This window comes from Typha angustifolia, chromosome 1 (assembly GCF_048772165.1).
Source record: "Typha angustifolia cultivar Huaian chromosome 1, ASM4877216v1, whole genome shotgun sequence".
Lineage (NCBI taxonomy): Eukaryota > Viridiplantae > Streptophyta > Magnoliopsida > Poales > Typhaceae > Typha > Typha angustifolia.
Genome location: NC_133239.1, coordinates 4,354,059 through 4,374,384, shown reverse-complemented (window position 1 = coordinate 4,374,384; position 20,326 = coordinate 4,354,059). Strand labels below are relative to the sequence as shown.

The 20,326-nt window shown below is 35.1% G+C and overlaps 1 protein-coding gene across 1 annotated transcript; it reads right to left on the bottom strand.

The window, feature by feature from the left end:
• Window positions 1–1,530: 1,530 nt before the first annotated feature.
• On the bottom strand, window positions 1,531–17,943 carry LOC140764836 (uncharacterized). The gene is made up of 9 exons (XM_073103636.1): window positions 17,497–17,943; window positions 17,312–17,404; window positions 16,342–16,446; window positions 16,054–16,206; window positions 14,606–14,704; window positions 14,398–14,526; window positions 10,414–10,593; window positions 2,088–2,204; window positions 1,531–1,990 (listed from the first exon to the last, which is right to left on the bottom strand). Exons 1-9 carry the CDS (start codon window positions 17,770–17,772, stop codon window positions 1,826–1,828), a joined length of 1,317 nt encoding a protein of 438 aa, XP_072959737.1. The 5' UTR covers window positions 17,773–17,943; the 3' UTR covers window positions 1,531–1,825.
• Between the last annotated feature and the right edge of the window lie 2,383 nt (window positions 17,944–20,326).

Sequence of the window (20,326 nt, the reverse complement as noted above, 5' to 3'; positions counted from 1 at the left end):
AAATGCTGAATTGATAAATATTTTTGTTTAGAGAAAAAATATGGATTAGTTCAGTACTTTTATTAGGATTACAGTAAATTATATCTTTTCTGATACTAAATTTAAGAGCAGTCTATTTGGATAAAAATAAATTAGAATAAAACTAATTCGGTCAAAAACTCTAGTGCGGGTCTATGCGTACAAAAACTCTTAAAAGTGTGGGTCTAAGCGTACAAAAACTCTTAAAGTGTGGGTTTAAGGTACACACAAGATTTTCGTACAGAAAGCAGGGAGCATTGATCTTAAAATGACAGTCCAAATTTGCAGCTGTTCAAATGCGCCATCCCTGGAACTGCGCATATGGATTTTGAGCTTCTAAGTATTTGGATTCTTTCCTCTAGGCCTTCTATGTGAATTGAAATGCCATTAAATCTAACCTTCTATGTGAAATATTAATCTGATCTATGTTTATTCTTCCTTCGCTCCGAACCTCCTATGGAGCAGCAAGCCAACAGCTTTAACAGTCGAAGGTCGGCCTAAATCTATAATCTTCCCTTTGAAGGGAGCACAGGCCTATGAAACAATCATTTTATGGACTTCACCTTTTTATCTCGAATGAAACACCACTATTCATGGTATAAGTGGATGCATATGGCTCACTACTGTAAAACCTCACCGAGCAATGAAAGGGAAGTGGTTCGACAGATTCAATTCTTTTTAGGAAGTGTGGAAGAATTCTTTAAAATTTCACCAAGAAAAGTAGATAACTGAAATAGAAAAATTCAAGAAATCAATTACATTTTTTTCTTCACGATTAAGAGATTTTTTTAATCCACAGAATTGCCGATTCATATTTGAAGCCCATCATTGTTTACTCGTGAAAGTACTCTTTGCTTCACTCTTTCCAAATCTCCCATCAGATTATAGCGAAAATTATAACCCAACCAATAGATCCATCTCAGTTTTTAAAAAAAAGGAACAAAAAAGAGCAGCTAATAGATCCTGGTAATCTACCTTATTCTCTCCAAAACCCCTAGACATGAATGAAGAAATGAGGATTGAAAAGAATTGAAAAGAAGCTCGACCTGCTTGAGATCCACATCTCCAGTGTGCTATTATTTAAACCTGTCAATCGAAATCCTCAGTACATAGATCGGAAGTCACCTGATGCTTCCATTAGCCATTACTTTAAAGTTTAAACCCCTTCAGACCTGCTGCTGCACACTAGGTTCTGCTGAAGCAGATTCTTTGAATCATCACCAGCATACAATTTACAGAATATTCAGTTATAACACCAGAGTGGTAGAAAATAATTAAGTCTCCTGGAATTTGGAGCAGTTCGATTCAACATTGACCCACAAGTAGCTCAAATCAGCCTCCAACTATAACAAAAAGATCAATCTTTTGAGAAATTTTTGTCTCACAATAATCATAATCCACAAACAGTTGAGTGCTGTGGTGAATTTTACTACATTCACTTGAAATAGAAGTCAAATGCTAGGATTCACAAGCATCTATCTTTTAATGCAATATGATAAGATAATCCAGCATGAATAATCATGGCCATGGCTGAAAGGAATTCAAGTCAAGAATAGGTAATGTACCTTCTTAAATATATTCTCTCTCAAAAAATTTTAAAAAAAAAACTGCGTAAATCGGCTTCTTATTCACTCATACAGAAAGCTCCTACACTATAAACGTTGAACCAAAACTTGTTAGTCATTTACAAACGCAATTCTGAAATTACCGTAGCTAGCCACTATTTGATCATATTGTTTTTCTTTGTACATGACTGACAAACACTTGAACACCAGACACAAGAAAACCAATCTAATGAATTTGAAAATTAATCAACCAATGGCCCTCGCAGCTTGTTAGCAACATGTAAGATGTGATTAATGTTTGTTGACGGATAGTTCTGTAGAAGCTTAAGATTGGCAGTGAAATCACCAGCCAAAAGACGTCGCCGAACAAGTATCAACATGGCACAGCAGATCCTTAGTAATGTATCCTGCACAAAGTTAAGAGTGTTTCACAGGTCTTAATCTCTTCCAAGAGGCCTTGAAATATATGAAGATTATCTGTGAATGGAACAATGAGATTCAAACCTGCGGGCCTTCTGGATCGCCTAACAGAGTATCCCAAATGTGAAGGCAGTCAGTGAAGTCAAACTCCTGGGTCAGTAACAGTGTGATCCATCTGAATGCATAGAATTGAGGATTGACCTATGATGCCCAAAAAGAACTATTAGGTTCAAGAATGAAGGTCATATGTCATCTAGAAAGGAAAACCAAAAATTATCTAACAAAGTTTACTACAAAAATATATTAATCTTATCTACAGATGGATTTCTCTGAATGACATAGCTCTGATGATTACTACTATCTCCCAATATGCGTTAAAAATGGGAGTAGCACATGCAAAGAGTGGATGTAGGAAGTAGTATCAATGTAGGACAAAATAACCTAAAACTGATGTAGGACCAAATAGTAGGGCCCAACAAGATACAATATAATGGGGAGCTGATAACAAATCTTTCACAGTGCTGTCTTTGTTACAACAAAGAGGATAGCCAGAAAAGAAATAATAGAAGTGAATCTGTAGGAATCAACACCCTACTCTTCTATCTTCTTGGTATGCATGTAAATAAACCAGTTCTGTGAATTATAGAATCACTTTCGATGTCTTGTCATTGAACTCAAATGAAACATATAAGGTACAGTAGAGATGTGTATATAATCATCGAAATGAGCACAGAAAGATTTTATTGGTCAGAAATTGATGGCAATAGATCAAAACCTTGTGAAACAAAAGAAAAGTCAAGTGCCTTACTATGATTACTTCTGCTAAAACTGCTAAACATGGAAAGCTAACAATATGAATCAAATGTGATATAGATATAAAAGTAGGTATAAAAGTTTTTTCTTTTTTTTTGACAAACAGGCCTCAGCTCCTGTTTCATTGAAACTTACAAATACGGTAATCTTCCACCAAGATTAACCATAACACCACAAAACAGTTACCCCTCTCATAGTATATGGACAAAAAACAAAAGCTCTACACAACATCCACATCAACCACAAGTAAAATTCACCACCATCCACAGTTTGAGAGAGAACAAACCATGGATGGCTATGCCGGTCGGCACTTATTGTGTCGACGGCATACCAGCACATGGCACGTGGGGTGCCACACGACACCCCTCCAAGCATCTTTGCCACTCACCCGCTTGGTGCTCTCCCTCGTTTGTCGCTCTCGCGGCTTTCAATCGCTAGCTGATCCCATCTCTCTCTCTCTCTCTCTCTCTCTCTCTCTCTCTCTCTCTCTCTCTCTCTCTCTCTCCTCCTCGGGTTAGGACACTTGATGCGATGAGCGGCGAGCGGGCGAGAGCGGCGAGTGCAATGTCGGTGGCGACGACGAGCCCATTCTCTCTTTATCTTTTTCTCTCCCTTTCTTGTGGCACATGTCGTGCTGCGCTGTGTCGGCTGGTGGTCAACACGATTTGTGCCTACGGCACGACCATTGTTGGAACAAACAACAACCAAATATACAACCACAAAAGAACCACCAAGAAACAAAATAGAACATTAAACAACTATCAAAATATCACAACAAAAGTCAAAAATACTAAAGACCCCTACCAACAACACCATCACAACTCCAAATTCACAACCACTCGGGGCCCTTGGATCCACTTGCAAGCCTTCTTAGTAGCCTCCTCGTCTTGAATCTCTGCCTAGTAGAGAAATAAGACAGTCACCTTATGTGAAAAAGTTTCACAAGTTCATATACTATTATTGAAAATCTGGTTGTTTCTTTCTAGCCACAAACTTCACAAGAAAGCAATAAGCTAAATAAGCCACCATTTTTTATTCTCTTTTCCCATATTAAGATTTAGTCGGAACCAATCTTTCACATATTTAATATGCTTCTTTATACCCCATCTTCTTTTCATCTGCCTTAGCGGTTGGCTCCTATATATACACCTCAAAAAAAGATGATCAACCGACTCATCTTGAGCAAAACACACAAGAAGATTCACTAGTCCAACCTCGTCTCAGCAGATTATCTCCAGTTAACAGTTAACACTCGATTATTACATGTTAACCATAAGAAAGCTCTAACTTCAAGAGGAATCTTCGACTGCCAAATTTTTGCCACGTCCTTTGTAGTCATTCCTCTATTATTCAGGAACCGAAATAAGGATTCTAATGTGAAGATACCCCTTTTCTCAAACCGCAAAAAAATTCTATTAGTCTCATTAGTCATTTAATTACAGTTATCCGAGACAATTAATTATCTGTTGTTCCTCCAGCAACGTATGTTCAGACAACACCCTGCGGTATTGCAGATTCCATCTCCTATCAGGCCAAACCTGATGCATATTTACACTTCATCCCAAACCACATTGAACAGTTGAGGAAATCTAGTGGCCAAGGAACATTCACCAACCTAGATATCTTTCCAAAATTTAATCCTCTTGCCATTGTGAACTTCCCAATTAATTCTAGCCTTAAAAACTATCCCAATTTGAAGCACCCCCCTCCAGAATGAGAGATTTTGCCAAAATTAGTTAGTTTAAAATCATGAGCTTCAATTTTCCTATAATATCTCTGTGTTACAATATCTGTCCACATATGATTCTTAGACTTCAACAATCTCCACCACCATTTGGCCAATAAAGATGTGTTTAAATCCTGTAGATTCACAATCCCCACACCACCATAATTTTTTTTTCTTGCACAATGTCTCAGTGCATAACATTTCTTTGCCTCAGCCGAGCCATGCCACAAAAACTCTCTACGCAACTTATCTTTGCACCCAAATACGCATATTAAAGAAAGAAAATATAACAGAACTGCACTCATTTCTTTGCCTCAGTCGTACCATGCCACAAAAACTCTACACAACTTATCTTTGCTTACCCAAATAGGCGTATTAAAGAAATTAAATATAACAGAACTGCACTCAACGTTGAGTTGATAAGTGACGCGACCACCCAAGGACAACAGCTTTTCTTTTCACCCAACAAGTCTCTTCTCCACTTTCTCAATCATAGGCATCCAGTCCTTTTTTCTCAGCTTGCTGTCATGTAGAAGAGCTCTAAATATTTTATTGCTTGCTCCTCCACTTTACAATTTAACAAAGTGGCCAGCTCATTCCTTTTATCTTTTTCCTTTCCCAGATAAATCAAAGAACTCTTTTCAAAGTTTATCTTTAAATGCTTTAAAACCATAGAGCAAGATTCCTCTATCGTCAGTTTTCTAAGACAACAAAGTATCATTAGCATATTGAAAATTAATAACACCCTTCTTACAAACATCAGACCCTAAGCCAGTAATTAACCATACTGCTTTGTTTTAGTTAATATCATGTTTAGACCATCTGCAATCAACACAAAAAAGGTAAGGAAAGAGTGGATCTCCTTGACTTAGTCCTTTTGTATATTTAAATACTTTCCCAGCTCTCAATTCAGATTGACATTAAAAGATCCAGTTGTAACAAACTGCATCACCTAGTCAATCCATTTTTCCAAAAAGCCTCTCCATTTGAGAACATCTGCCAAAAAATCTCATATAACTTTATCATAACCCTTCTCAAAGTCCAGTTTCAACATAATGCCTTCAATCTTCTATTTTTTAGCCTCAAGATTATTTCATGAGCACTAACCATACTGTCAAGAATGTATCTACCTTTAATGAAGCATTATGGTAATCTATGATTAACGCATCAATCACTTGACATAGTCTGCTAGTTAATACTTTTGCGATCATCTTATAAGCTACAATTCAACAAGCTAATTGGTCTAAAATCCCCCGTTCTTCTTAGGACTCAGACAAATCATCGCATAGTTTAGTTTATGCAAATAATAATCCCTTTCCTAAAAAGCATTAAAAAAGATCTATAATCTCCTTCTTAACATTGTCCCAAAAATGATAAAAAAAATTTATACCAAAACCATCTGGCCCAGGGGCTTTATTTTCAGCCATATTAAAAACAGTCTAATAAATCTCCTCTTCACTGAAAGGAGCCACTAAAACATCAGCTTTATTTAGCTCCAATTTATCTTGAGTCTAAATCTCCTCAATCATAGTTAATCTCTAATTGGTCACAGTCCCAAACAACTGTTTATAATAACTAGTGATATGCTCTCTAATTTCCTTCCAATTCATAGATTGTTCCCCTTCAATATCAATTGAAAATATGTTATTTCTTTTTTTCCTCCCATTAGCCACTTTATGAAAAAATGAGGTATTAAAATCTCCAATAGTCAACCATAACTAACTAGATATTTGTTGCCACCTCATTTCCTTCTCTTTATACAATTGATATAACTGAACCACATCATTTTCTCTAGCCTGCACCTCCTCGTTTCCTTCTCTTTATACAATTGTTTTTTGAGCCTAATCCTCCTTTAATTTCTTACTACACCCTCTCATGCTTTGTCTTAAATTTTTATCTTTTCAATCCACACATCAATTTCAAAAACTCACACTGTCTCATGAGCCCACCATTTCTTAACCAAATCATCAAATTCAGCTTTGTAAAACCAAAAATATTCCAATCTAGAATAATGAGAATGATATCCCACATCCCTGGTATCCACAAGCAGAGGAACATAGTCAGAGTATAGTCTTAGTAATGCCTTCAGTGAAATTAAAGGATAACATCCTTCCCACTCAGTTGAAGCAAAAACTCTATCAAGTAGAGCAAAAACATGGTCTTCTCTTATATTAGTCCACGAAAACCTTCTACTAGAAAGCTTTAGCTCTATAATTTCCAAATCATTAATAATAGTATTGAAAATTCTCCTCTTTATTGCTTGATTTTTTTTCCTTTTCTATCTCTTTCAAATCTAGTGGTATTGAAATCACCACCTAGCAGCCAATAATTTCCACTTCGATTTTTTATTTCTTTGAGATCTTCCCAAAGAACTTTTTTATTGCTCCACTCTTGGGGCCCACACACATTTGTTAAAACCCACTTTTCTTTGCTGCACAGACTCATAGAAATAGCATGAGTCCCTTTCTTCCGGTCCAGTACTGCTAATTTCTCCACACTCACTCCAATGAGAATCCCTTTAGAAGCACCAACTGAAGGCAAATAGGACCAGCAATAGACCTTACCTCCTCCCATAACCATTAGCATCCTATCTTTACAAGTCTCCATTTTTGTTTCTTGAATGAAAACAAAATCCAAAGCCTCTTGAACAATTAACTCTTTAATTCTTTTCTTCTTTCAAGTATTCTCATAACCCTTATATTCCATAAAATGCCCTTCATATCCCTCTTGTCTGAGCCCCCTCTGTCTCTTTGGTTCCACCCAAATAGTTTACATATTTTTCTGTCATTTTTCTCTCAAGGGCTTTTAAAATTCTCAAATTTCTTCTTTGGTAATACCCAAATTAATACCACAAGTATAAGCAATAGATAACAATTCTTCATCTGAAAATTTTGAAAAACTCAAATAATGTAGAAAAGGGTCTTTACCTGTTTGTGTTCTCCTTCTTCCCACCACTTCCAAAGCCTTAACTTTGCTCACTTCCTCTGTTGCTAAATAGGCTTTTCTTGTCCTCTTTACTTAATAATATTTCTTATACTTCTTCTGGTTGGCATTTGCGGTGATTTATTAAGCCTCTTCCTTGTGTATTTCTTAATATCTGGTGATCCAATTGATTGCAGAGGCTCCACATCCAATATACTATCATCTGAATACAGTGTCATTTGACTGTCATCATGTTCCTTTTCTTCCATGTGCTAAAATTCCACATCTTCAATTTCTTCTTCAGTAGCTTCTCCCCTTTCTACCATCTTGGCCTAAGTCTACTTCTGAATAAGGATTCTCTTTCCTATCCACACTTTCTCAATGATTTCTAACTTCTCAGCACCCTTTACTTCCTCTTCAGGTTTTGGTGAATTAACAGACCAATCCTCTACCATTTTTTGTTTTCCTTTTACATCCAATTTGCTTTCTTGTTTCAGATCCACTTTTTTGCCTTGTTCAACTGGTGGGTCTATTAATTTTCTAGTAATATTTTCCTTCTCAGAGCAACTTCCATAGGCACCTTCGTGGGTCTATCTTTGTATTTTTCCCCCTCGGTGCATTTTTTCGGAACCAACTTAGGGGAAGCTTTCCCCAGCTTCCCCAACCATGATTGCTACTCCTGTCTGACCCTAATCTAGGCCCTTTTTGGACCCATGTGTAAGATTAAAACTATCTTCACTACCCTCCATCTCACGTTTAAATCAGCCCTTCAATCATGAGTGCAAGTTTAACAGGGACATCCCCAATGTTTTTTATCATCAACCCTCAATCTTACCCATAGATTTTCCTTCTTTATTGTTCTATCATCTACCATCACCAAGGTTCCAAAGGATTCTACTATTTTCATGAAATGAATATAATTCCAACAATGAAGAGGAATACTTGATAATCAGAATAACCTTCTTCTCCATCTTCTATCCAAGATTGCAAGACGCCGCATGATGACCGAACTTGTTACACTTGTAACACAAGACACCATTGTGACATGCAGCCACCTAATGACCAGGATCACCACACCGGAAACACCCCGATTGCCTCCTTCTCTTAGCACCAAAATCTTTAGATTATTTTTGAACCTTAGAGGCTTAGATTGCGCTCTCGATGGTTCACCTATAAACATATCTCGGTATAATGGCTTTTTAGCCTCCTTCCCTGAGTTTCCCAAGCCACACTCTCGTGTGAGGCGTGCACTATCCAGAAAGTTCGCTTCTTTGTTATCTCAGCCCGGCGTGAGAATAACCGGCTCACCTTCTGAGGTATCACATCTCCAGTGCTCGCCAGATCCTCCAAATGCTGGTAGCAATCCTGCTCCATAATCTCCGTAATCCGAAGGATGGATTCGGATTTCACCACGGACTGGGCTTTGGGCTTTCGAGTGGGTCAGGGTTTTGAAGGGATCACAAGAGCCCATCGCTCTCTTGGAATAGAAGTTTCTTGGAAAAATATTGCAGAAAGTAGGACATTGTGCTGCAGCTATGATATCTAATTCTCACTGCTACTAATTAATTTGCTAGAGTAATCTTGACATATTGCTACGGAGTCTCAAAATAATTATTAGCCACCCAGCAAAATAAATAGAATCACATATAATGCACTTTATTATTGGGCTTGCTGAATTGAAAAAAGCCCTGAATCACTGATAAAATAAGAACCATCCATCTATTCATTTAAATTGAAAGGTGCTTATTAAAAAGAATATATCAGAAAACTTGTACATATGATAAAGTTTAATCTCTAAATAGACAGTAATGACTGCACATCACACTAACCCACTCTTCACTAGATAACGTTGTGGCGAATCAAGAGATATAACATCCAGGCAACAATCTACACATTCACACACATAAGATAACATTTCTTAAGAAATATGTTTCTGAGTCTTGGAATTTAAGACTTGCTAAGAGGAAAGAAAAGAAGAAGATGAACTAATATATCAATTATTATCTCAACAATTGAGAAACACTAACACAATAGTCTGTAGGTAAGATCTGACCAACAGTTATCCATCTTAAATGCACTTAAAGACTACAGCACTTCAATTGCAAGCAGATCTAAATTGTTTATCTCCCTACAACGGATAACAATCCAGAAATAGATAACCGTCCAGAAACTATTGAGGACTTAACCTTCCTACAGTTATTCACAATCCTTTAACTTTCAAATGAGGGTAAGGCTACGTATATCCTCCCTCCCCAGACTCACGTAGGTGGGAGCCCTGTACAATAGGATGGCCTTTTTCATATTAAATTTCAAAATTACCCTTAAAGAATCCTTGAAATCACACAGAATCTGCTAATCACACTCTTAAAATGTAGTCTCATATTGACCAGTGAAAAGAACAATAAAGGCCAATATCCACAATAGTTTAACAAAAAAGATCATCCTAAAGATGAAATAAAACAAATCTCCAGACAATTACTAAGGATATATACCCAAACAAAAATCATAAAGGAAAGATGGGATTGGAGAACCAACTCTGTAACAAGTACACATAAAATGCTAATGCAGTTACATCTAAATCTTTTCCTAGTGTAGGGTTTAGGACCTTTGCCAATTTAGTGTTTATAATAATTCAACAGGAAAATGGCATGGGCCGTAAAACCAGTAGTATAAAAGTCAAGCCATGAAAACATTTCTTCCTTCTAGTTTTTTGAATAGTTTTCAGTTAATAAGGATAGTTCCACAGGATATAAAGGACTCCAAAAATTCTGTAGCAATCATCTTTTCCAGGAAAAACCCTTGGAGATTCAAATGATAGCCAGCATAAATCCATATTATTTATTAATTAGCCAGAGATGAAGTCCCATACATAATCAGTAAATGAGTAGAATGAGATAAATGATTTACAGTTCTAAAATAAATACAACTTCAAAGTTAAAAAAATCTCACCTTGGTTGTAACCTCCAAATGACGCCAAAGCTCTTCATCATGCCTCTTTAAGAGCTGAGATAATTTGGCAATTGTTGAACGGATACCAACATTGCTATTGTCAAGCTGCTTGCAAAAGTTGTCTCTGAACCCGCTTAGTACCTCTACAAAACAAAAAAATGTGTCTGCTTCGGCGAATGCCTGTTCACCATATAATGATATAGTAAGCAAGTTGCCCACAAGAGAAATATCTAGAAAATGTAACAGCAGTTGCAAGGAGAGAAAGGAGCATGCTGATATGAATGCCAAACTTTGATGCATGAATTCATTCATGTTTTTATTTCTCCAAAAAAGAAATCAATCATGCTTTTCTTCATCAATACAAGTGACAATATAGTACTCCTGAAACCTACTCTTTTAAAATTTCTCCAATATAAGAGACCCTACATCAGACGTCCATGTAAACTTGTAAAGCACTGGCAACCATGATCTCATAAATCAAGGCAGTAATGACAAGCCACGCATATCGCTATGGAATCCAAGACAAATTTACGACATTCCACAATCTCTAGTAAGGACGGTTGAAAGTTGTAGTCTCTACAATGAGTCACGCCATATATGTGTGATGATACAAAGAACAATAGAACACCTCAGTAGGTGTCAGAAGACATTTGTATGAATTTTTTAGAATGTAGATAGACCCAAGGATAGTCGTGCCGACTCATGCTAGGTGCATACCAGACTGGCAAATGCCTTGTGTCGACCCGTGCCGATAGGCACGTTCTTTTATTTTTACATTTCAGAAAATTATAGCTTCATCTTGCTAGATCTATTATCTGTAAGGGTCTTTTTACATAAATCTAGCATTTTGGTATTATATCTCTAAAAAATACTCTTTAAAATGTAGGAATCAAAGGCAAAATTTGATTTCCCCCAGATTTAAAGAAATTTGAAATTCATGTGTTAAATTCATTCAAATTGGTTTCCAATCGGCTTAGGAATATGTTAGACATAATTAGATTTCTTCCAAAAAATTTCCAAATATTAAAAATTCAAAATTAATATGTTAAATTCATTCAAAATGGGTCAAAATTGATATAAAAATATGTTAGATTAACTATGTTCAACTAGGTTTTAGTTTTAACTATTGAACTATTTTAATAAATGTATTCAATCATATTAAGTATTAAATCATGTTTCTACTTGATTATTACTATATCTTTAATAAAATAGGTCATTTACAACAATATCTAAGGATAAGAGATTAATATAGGCTTTAATATTTATATATATAAATAGATATGCATATATTCAAACCAAAAAAATATGTATAAAGACAATAAAATATATATTAAAGACATGTCAAAGGCATGCTAGTGTGTGTATCGGCATGACAATCCTTTGTAGATCAAAAAAGCAAATGAAAGGTGAGCCTACTTTCTCCGTTGCAAACTTGTGGCTTTAATTAACTGGTATTCTTTTTGTGGGGCAAATGAGGCCACCCTAATCTAACATCCATTTTGCTGAAAGCTGCTTTGGGGTAATTTTTGTTAGGATAATTGGTTGTATTTTGGGCCTATGGCCAATTTAACTTAATGGAACCTTAATTTTTTTAAGTTTTAAAAAGTAAATAGTTTGGGCTAAATTGTTGGTGATGTAGCATCACATGCATTGATTGGATTTCAATTTTAGGAGCTAAATGTATGAAGTTTAGCCCTTGCTTGCTTCAATTTTAAGGGGGATCCCTTAGAACCCTTAGCTAAGTTTAGTAACCAAACATTTTTTTAATTCTTTTCATCCCAAACCAAATTCACTCTCCAATAAATAAAATAAAAGTTCTAATAAAAATTCATATTGATTTTAATTTTACCCTTGAAATGATATAATTCTATCACTTTTATTATTAAAGTCAAAAGGGTATTTTGGTCCATTAATTTTTATAAATCATTTATTTCTCACCAAAACTAATATTTTTTCTTTACTTTTTCACATTACATCAAGTAATAATTACATTTTAGCCTAGTTCACAACCAAACACCATATTTTCTTAGCCTAGTTCAAGGCACCTAAATCAAAATTATAAAATTGGGCAAATTAATCAAGTTTGGGGCTTAGAATCAAACCATATGGCCTTTCACAGACTAGTACAGTAGAAACAATGCTCCCAATTGGCCTATTTTGCAATTATGCTATTTCCTAGGTATTTAATTGGACTCAAATGGTTGTTGAAGGAGGGTCTGTACTCCAAGAAATTTAGGGGAAAAGAGCAATCAAACTCCAACAAATTTATGTTTGTCAAGTTCGAAAACAAACACTTTCTTTCTTCCCAGGTCCCACTCCAAGAAATTCATGCCTGTCAAATATAAAAATGAGACTTTTTTTCTTCCCATGTCCCGCTGCTGCTTGTTTTGTACAGCCCTATTTAGATCCCTTCTTCTACCACCGCATCTGATTCTTTCTAAATGCGCTTTCAGTTTATTTACTGCATAATAATACAAATAGAAGTACAAATTGAGAAATTTGTATTTCTCTTAGAATGAAACTAAAATCTTCAACCACAAATATAGACAGACAATAAAGTGCATGAGGTTCCCACCGGGAACTATCATTACTTGGTTGTGAGGACTGAGGAGGCAAGTCTTGGCGGAGGTATAATCTTTCATGTTTGTGAGTCACCTAGTCTGAATCAATCTCTTCCCTGGTCATTCTGTAGGCACACAGATGAGGTATCCATAGATGGTTGCAAGAGTTCAGGGATAGCCATAGCTCCTCATAGGCCTATTCTGGTAGCTTATTATAGGCCTTGTAAGCTATATGAAAGTCAGGTTGGAGGGCTCAGTTTCCCCTCCCCCTCCCCCTCCCCCTCCCCCTCCCCCTCCTTTTGCGGGTTAACACAACAAGTGAACTTCCAGCTTCAAGTTGAGTGTTCTGCCTAAGCCTAAAACATAATCAGAGTTTTGGTGACAAGTACATTGTTATTAAATGCTTCTATTTGGTACAAATCTGACTTACAAATTAGTTTTAGTATATAGCAACTATGCTAATTTTCATCTGGTTTGCTTCTAATATGATTGATCTTTCTTATTTTTTGGCCTTTTGCAATTACAGCAGTTTGATAGTTGAATGCAAAAATCCATCTGGTCTGGTAACCAAGTGAATATTGAATCAATAGTTTACTGAGAACCTTTTGAAAAAGGGTTGCATCCACATTAATTTCAATTTTCAACCATAGGGCAGGTGTATTGAGCTTCTTTAATTCCTCAATAAGCCTTTTTGTTGTTACTCAGCCTACTATAGTAGAAAACTGATGCATTTAAAACTCAAATAGGACACTTTCTTTGACTCATCTATAATTCAACATGTCAGTAACCCTGCATCATCAAGTGACAAAAGAATCAAATCATCAACCAAAAATTATGTACAATTTTGACTACCTAATTTGCTTTATGATTTGATATCACTGTTGTTTTATAGGCATCTGAAAAGAAAAGTTCTGATGCATGAATACAGAAATCAATTTTGGAGCCACCATCACATTCGCAGCTCACCTGGATCTCAAAGGTTTACCAATATCTACACTTTCTTCCTTAAGCTAGTTTTCTTTCATCTAAGTTCTAATTATAAGGCTTCCTCCTTTATGTTTGACTTGTATCACTGCATATTCCCTTGAGATGAAAAATGGCCTACAAATATTTGTTCATTTAGCAGAATGGGAATTCAGGTTAACTCTCTTTTCTCTCATTTAAATTTGTAAGTCCTCTGCAAGCTGCAAGCCTTCAATTACTTCAACAGAAATTTGTAGTCCGTATTATTATTCTCAAAAAATAAATACTATCTAGTGGGGATTTGTGGTAAAGATTTTCTATATATTGCTGAGAAAGCTCCTAAGCAATGTATCACAAACCATGGGCAACACTTTCATTTTATCAAGATCCAGTTCATGGAAAAACCAGTAAAGCCACTTAAAGAGAAAATCAGCAATAAATAAATGTACAAATCCCTTACTGCGTTACTCCAGTCTGGGTCATTCCTGAATACATAGAAGAGAGGTGCCAAAACTTCATTCATTCCTTGTACATATCTTATACCAGGATTCAACTTCGCAAAGATAATGAGTATGCGTCTCAATGATTCCTGAAAGGAATTGCAATCAGAAAGTCGAACTCATGTTAAAAAGTTAATCCGGATTCAACAATGAATAATCACTAATCACCTGGGTAGACTTGGCAAGGGAAGAATCCCCAGAGAAAAATTGCATCTCTGGATGCGTACGCTTGACATCTCGATCAATCTGCTCTATGATCTCTGATTCCTGATATATGAAAAAATGTTATCCCACTCGGCACTTCAACATTCAGTGGTAAAGAGACATCTGCATGAATTTCTAAGCATCTGTGTAACTATATCTATAGAAGGAGATTATGAATTTACATGACATGTCCAAATTCTATCACAATCTTATCATCTCAAAAAAGCTCATTTGCAGCCAGATGGAAAAGGAGACATCTCAAATTTGAGAATAAGGTTGCAACTAATTCACAACACCGTTTGAAATAAACATTTCTATAAACCTCACTTTTTTTACATGCTCAAACTTTTAAACATTCCTCGTTCTCTCCTTTATCTATAAGAAGTCCATTTTTCTTGAGTATCAGAAAACTAATGCACCTGCAACGTGTAGTCCAATAAAATTTGGCAATAGGCTATTTAATTATACAGTGAGGGTGTGTTTAGCTGCAGGATTCGATAAGAAAGAATAAGTCATTCTTAAGTTTATCCTAGATAACATATCTCTTAAGATTACTAGTCATATATTCAAATTTTAGTCTAATGTTTGGTTTATACAGGACTATGAATAAGATAATTAAATAAAATTATATTATTATCCTCAATAAAGAAAAAAACTAATGACACCAATTATTATTTTAAATTGATGTTGATTATCTTGAACTTAACTTATATCAATTAAACAGATAATTTTATATCTAAAAATAAAAAGTAAGTAAGAATATAAAAATACAAAATATAAATGAAATATATATTAAAAAGGCATATAGTAATAAGATCCTTATTTCTCCACTCTGAATATACCATCCCACCCCCAATGTGCGATGTTATATCCTTTCTTTTGTGGATATGACATTCATTATGAACTCCTAGTCTGTTATTATTTTCATACCAAACATAGGATATATGAAGCCCACGGGTTAATTAATCCAATCCCATATTTATATCCCCTAAACAAATGTACCCCAAGGGAAATCAACTAATGCTCCTTAAATTTTTTGGAACAATAAAATATTAATCTCCTATAAATTCTAGGCTTGTAGCAAATTACTAATAAAATAATAAGCGTGATTTTAGTAATTAAGTTGAAGATATGATCAATGCCTCCTGATCGAGTGTAAAGACACCAAATATAGGCCGCCCAAGTTTCTCTAGCTAGCATGTCGAAATTGACAAAAATTACTTAATGAGTTAGCTTACAATGTAAACTATCAATACTAGAGCATAAAAGATCACAACCTATTGTTAGCTAGAAATAATGAATTCACATGGTAAAATTGCACCTTATTGAACATGTAAAGTTTGTAATCTAGTTTCCTTCCAAATAGAAAATGCTTTAGATGGATTGAGTTATAGTCGATCTCAAAGGAGTACCTGGAAGTATTGGTTCCATACACTAGTTTTTCCAAGACTCAAAGGGTGTTCTCCATGAGTAATCTCTGACCTAGGAAGAAAGCCTGTTCCCTCATAATTCAACTCTTGGCTTTTCGAACATTCTGATTCTTCCATTCTTCGGGTAATTTCTGTCTGACCACAACAAAATTATAAAAGACCATCAGCAACGCTAGAGTGAAGCAAACCAACAATTTAGAGAGTTCACAGAAGTGATAAAATATCGCTTAACTGTTCAAAATATTTGTTCATTAAGAACCAAAAACTTACTGGGTTAAGAAGAAGTTCATCTCGAAATGCATTATATTGAGACCGTTTCTTCTCCAATTCATGTACCCACAATGCATGATCATTTGGCAAATATCCCAAAAGAAGCTGCTCTCTATCAAAAGAATTGAATAAATTTCCATCTTAACAAGATAAAGAGAAGCAAATGGAAGTGAAAATTTCCTTTTGACATTCAAATACTTAAATGTTTTTCCAGATTTTTGGTGCATTCATGCCAATATGTAATAGGAATCCTGGAATCATGTCAAAAATATAATTCAACTTTCCTCTTTCAGGTAGTGCTCTATTTAGAACACTTCCCAATATAGAGTCGAAGTTATCATTCTGGAAATCAAACTGAGGGTTCTAAAACATCCCGGTTTCAACTGGAAGTACATCCATATGCATGCCAGCAAGGTAACTAAATTCTCGAAATTATTTTATATTTTACACATATTCAGACTTACTAGGATTCCTGTAACTTTGTAAGTACCCTAGCATAGCAGAATAATTAAAAAAAATCTGTGAAAGATGTAAATTATTTCATCTATTCACTTTTGGGCAATACAGTAACAAAGTAACAAACTAATGTACAAGCAATTCACACAACTCATTTTCCATTTTCTAGTATTCTGTCATACATACATTTGTCCTGAAATTTTGGTGACATCTTCATATTTCTTCAGACCAAAATATTGGCCCTAAACAAATTCTGTCATAGTACAACGAATGACAACAAGGTAACACATTAATTAAATAGCTCTTTCTTTTTGTTGTAAATTTATCTTCATTAATCATGTTCCACTTATATATAAACGAATCATATATGTTCCACTATTATAACGTAAATAAGCTCAAGTTGAAGATTGCATAATTCACAAATTTCCCGAAGATACCAAACTAGGTTAAAAACAGCCAAAAATTAATTCAGCAGAAAAATAGTAATAAATCGGGAAAAGGAACCAATCAAGACCTTCCAAACGGTCGCACGGATCCCGGCCCCATCGGGAACTCCCTGGCATGCCAATCTCCGCAACTCGCCAAGATTCACCACCCTCTTCGACAGCTAATACACAAACAACATCTCAAATCAACGATCAAACACCAACAGGAGTGAGCATCAAGAAGGCAACACAAGCATCGTGCCGAAACCCTAACCGCGATCTTGAACTCGGCCAGGAGGTGGGACAGGCTCGCTTCGGCCTCGGGGGACGCCCCCGACGGGCTCGGGGGCTCCTCGGCCGGCTCCGGCCTCCGCACCGCCGGAGGCGCCGATCTCCGAGCGGGCGGGGGACGCGGAGGCTGCGGAGGAGGAGGAGGCGGATCTTCTGGGACGACATAGGGGGAGGAGAGGCGGGTGTCGGCGGGAGGGGAGTACCAGAGAGGACTGTTGAGCCACTCGGGCAAGGCCTTCGTCTTCTTCCCCTCCCCCATCACGCGATCGGTTTTCCCGCTTCGCGTTTCCCCCCCCAACTCCGGACGATTCCCCTCGGGGACGGACGTGTCGTAACGTATCGGGCACAACGGGTAGTTGCTCTTTTGGGCTGCGGAATGGGATGGAAGAGGTGGGGGGGAAGAGAAGGACGAAAGATCTAGAAGTGGAAGCGGGCTGCTGCCAGCTTGGGATCGGGATCTTCTGTTTATTTTTGTCGGGCGTCGTCACAGCCGTCCATCTACCAGTCAACGGCTGTGGAGGTGTCAATCTAGTAATTTGTTACCGAAGGGTCTAATCCATCCGTCAATTTATCTTAAATGCTATTGATAAAAGAGGATCACAACCTTATAAATTGTAAATAATAATAATATGGCTTAATTAAGATAATAACCTTTCTTCTCTTGTGTTACTACTTTTCCTTTTCTCTACTAATATATTTACTATATAGTTTAATTAAATTAGTTTCGTAATTAGTTATTGGGAAGGGCAACCCACGTCACGTGACTCTTTCAAGTCCGTTACAAATTTTAAGTGTATTTAAAAATCTTATTCCTATCAAATGGTCTACCATAATTTTAAATTTAATCAAATCCTAAAGGAAATAGGTTTGTAGATGACATTCTGACTACAAGATAGAAATAAAAATCAAATTAATAAAATTATTTAAATCTTAGAATACTGATTAGTTTTAATTTTATTTATTTTTAATATTGATAAGGTTTTGTTTTAATTATAGTGATTCTTTTAAAGAAAAAATAGTGAATTTCTATCAATTTCCTAAAATCAAGCATATTTTAAGCTTGAAACTAGGCTATTTTTAAGCCAAGCCTATCGATCCTATCTTTGGATTAAAGATCTAGGCGTTGACTTGAAATTTAAGTGGAGTCCACAAATTTATTTAAACTGAACCGAGCTAAATTTTAGTCTAGTAAAACCTAGGCTGTAGAGACTCGTTTATTTTTAACACACTTAGTCACAACCTACTCACAAAGTATAGATGTTAAAATACATACTTTTGACTTCGATGCTAGTATTTCTCTCATATTTAACTTTTACAAAATAGGGTGGTAGCCTAGATGTTAATCACAATGGAAACACCTAACAATCTTTTTGTTGGAAAATTGACTTAAAATTCTTATGATTTATAGCTTCTTCCTTTCGACACTTATATTAGCTCCCTTATATTTTTAAAAAAAAAAATAAAGTCTATGCTAATTATATACCTCACTACCACTGCACCACACCACCACCATCGCTACCAAACCTTTTTTTTTATTCCCAACCCAAATTCTATATAAATATCATTATCATTGCAACTATCATTATCACCGTAATTAATCTCATTGCCAATAAGGCAACAATCCCTTAATGCCCTACAAATCCTTCAATAATAACTATCTATCATACTCTAGATCAACATGATCTTTAATTGTGGTAACACATTTGCCAAAGGAGTGAATGTTTGAGTGTATAATAAGTATTTCATAATCTTAGTTGAGACTACTAAAAGTGACGGTTTTGTATATTAATTGTATTAAAATTTTTAATTTATAATAATAGACTATGTGTATTGTATATATATATTATCTACACTCCGTTATAATAAAATATAGAGTTTTTGACCAAATTAGCTCTTTTTTATATTTTATTTACATAACATATCACACCTCAATCTTAATATAAAAATATGTTTATGGTACCGTAGTCCTAGATTAAACACTAATAAGTTTAGTGTTCTAACTTTAGATGAAAATGCTAAAAAGTTTAATTTATAATAAGCACAATTATTTAACATTTATACTTAGAAAACGAATTGAACATTATATACAAAAGAATTGAAAAAAGTTAAAATAAAATGTGGAGGAGCTAATGTTTTTTTTTTTAACAATTCTGAGCATAGTTGAATGTGGTAAATAATTTTGACTTATAGAACTTTTTTAAATCTTTATATCGACATATTTTATAACTAAAATAGATAACTCAACACAACACAAAATTATGATATTATAATTTTATCTATATTTTAGTGTTTTTAACAATAAAACACTTTAGTTTTTAGTTTTTTTAATGTGTATCATCCTTTTCTAATAAATACTAAATTGTTGAGCATTTTTTTGAATAAAAATGCTAATTATATCTGCACTTCATATGAAAATATATTGATTTCATTAGCATTTTATTTTTTTACTAGGTAAACACTCAATAATTTAATGTTTTATCTAGAGCTACAGTGAAATAAACCCCTTTTGATATTTAGTTGGGGGTGTAGACTATCTCGATAAATAATAAAATGTGCATCAATTATAGAAAATATGTGCACTCATTATACTAAATTAAAATTTTTTAATATATTTATATTACAAATGCCCCACTAAAGGCATTTGTAATTGCTAAATTGGTGAATATTTAGAGATATAATATATATTATAGATGAAATGGTTATTAATCCTATTTAAAATTTTAAGTGCTACTTTTGAAAGAGTGTCTAGAGATTAAAAATTCTTAGATTTTAGTATTAGAAAGATTGAACTTTTAAAATCAAATTTATATCAA

Bases quoted from the DNA above. Each gene is read 5' to 3' on its own strand.
- LOC140764836 (XM_073103636.1), bottom strand. From the start codon at position 17,772: ATGGGGGAGGGGAAGAAGACGAAGGCCTTGCCCGAGTGGCTCAACAGT. The intron at 14,705-16,053 runs GTACTCCTTTGA...TTCATATATCAG, and splicing joins TATGGAACCAATACTTCCAG to GAATCAGAGATCATAGAGCA. The intron at 2,205-10,413 runs GTGAGATTTTTT...TGGGCATCATAG, and splicing joins ATTTGGAGGTTACAACCAAG to GTCAATCCTCAATTCTATGC.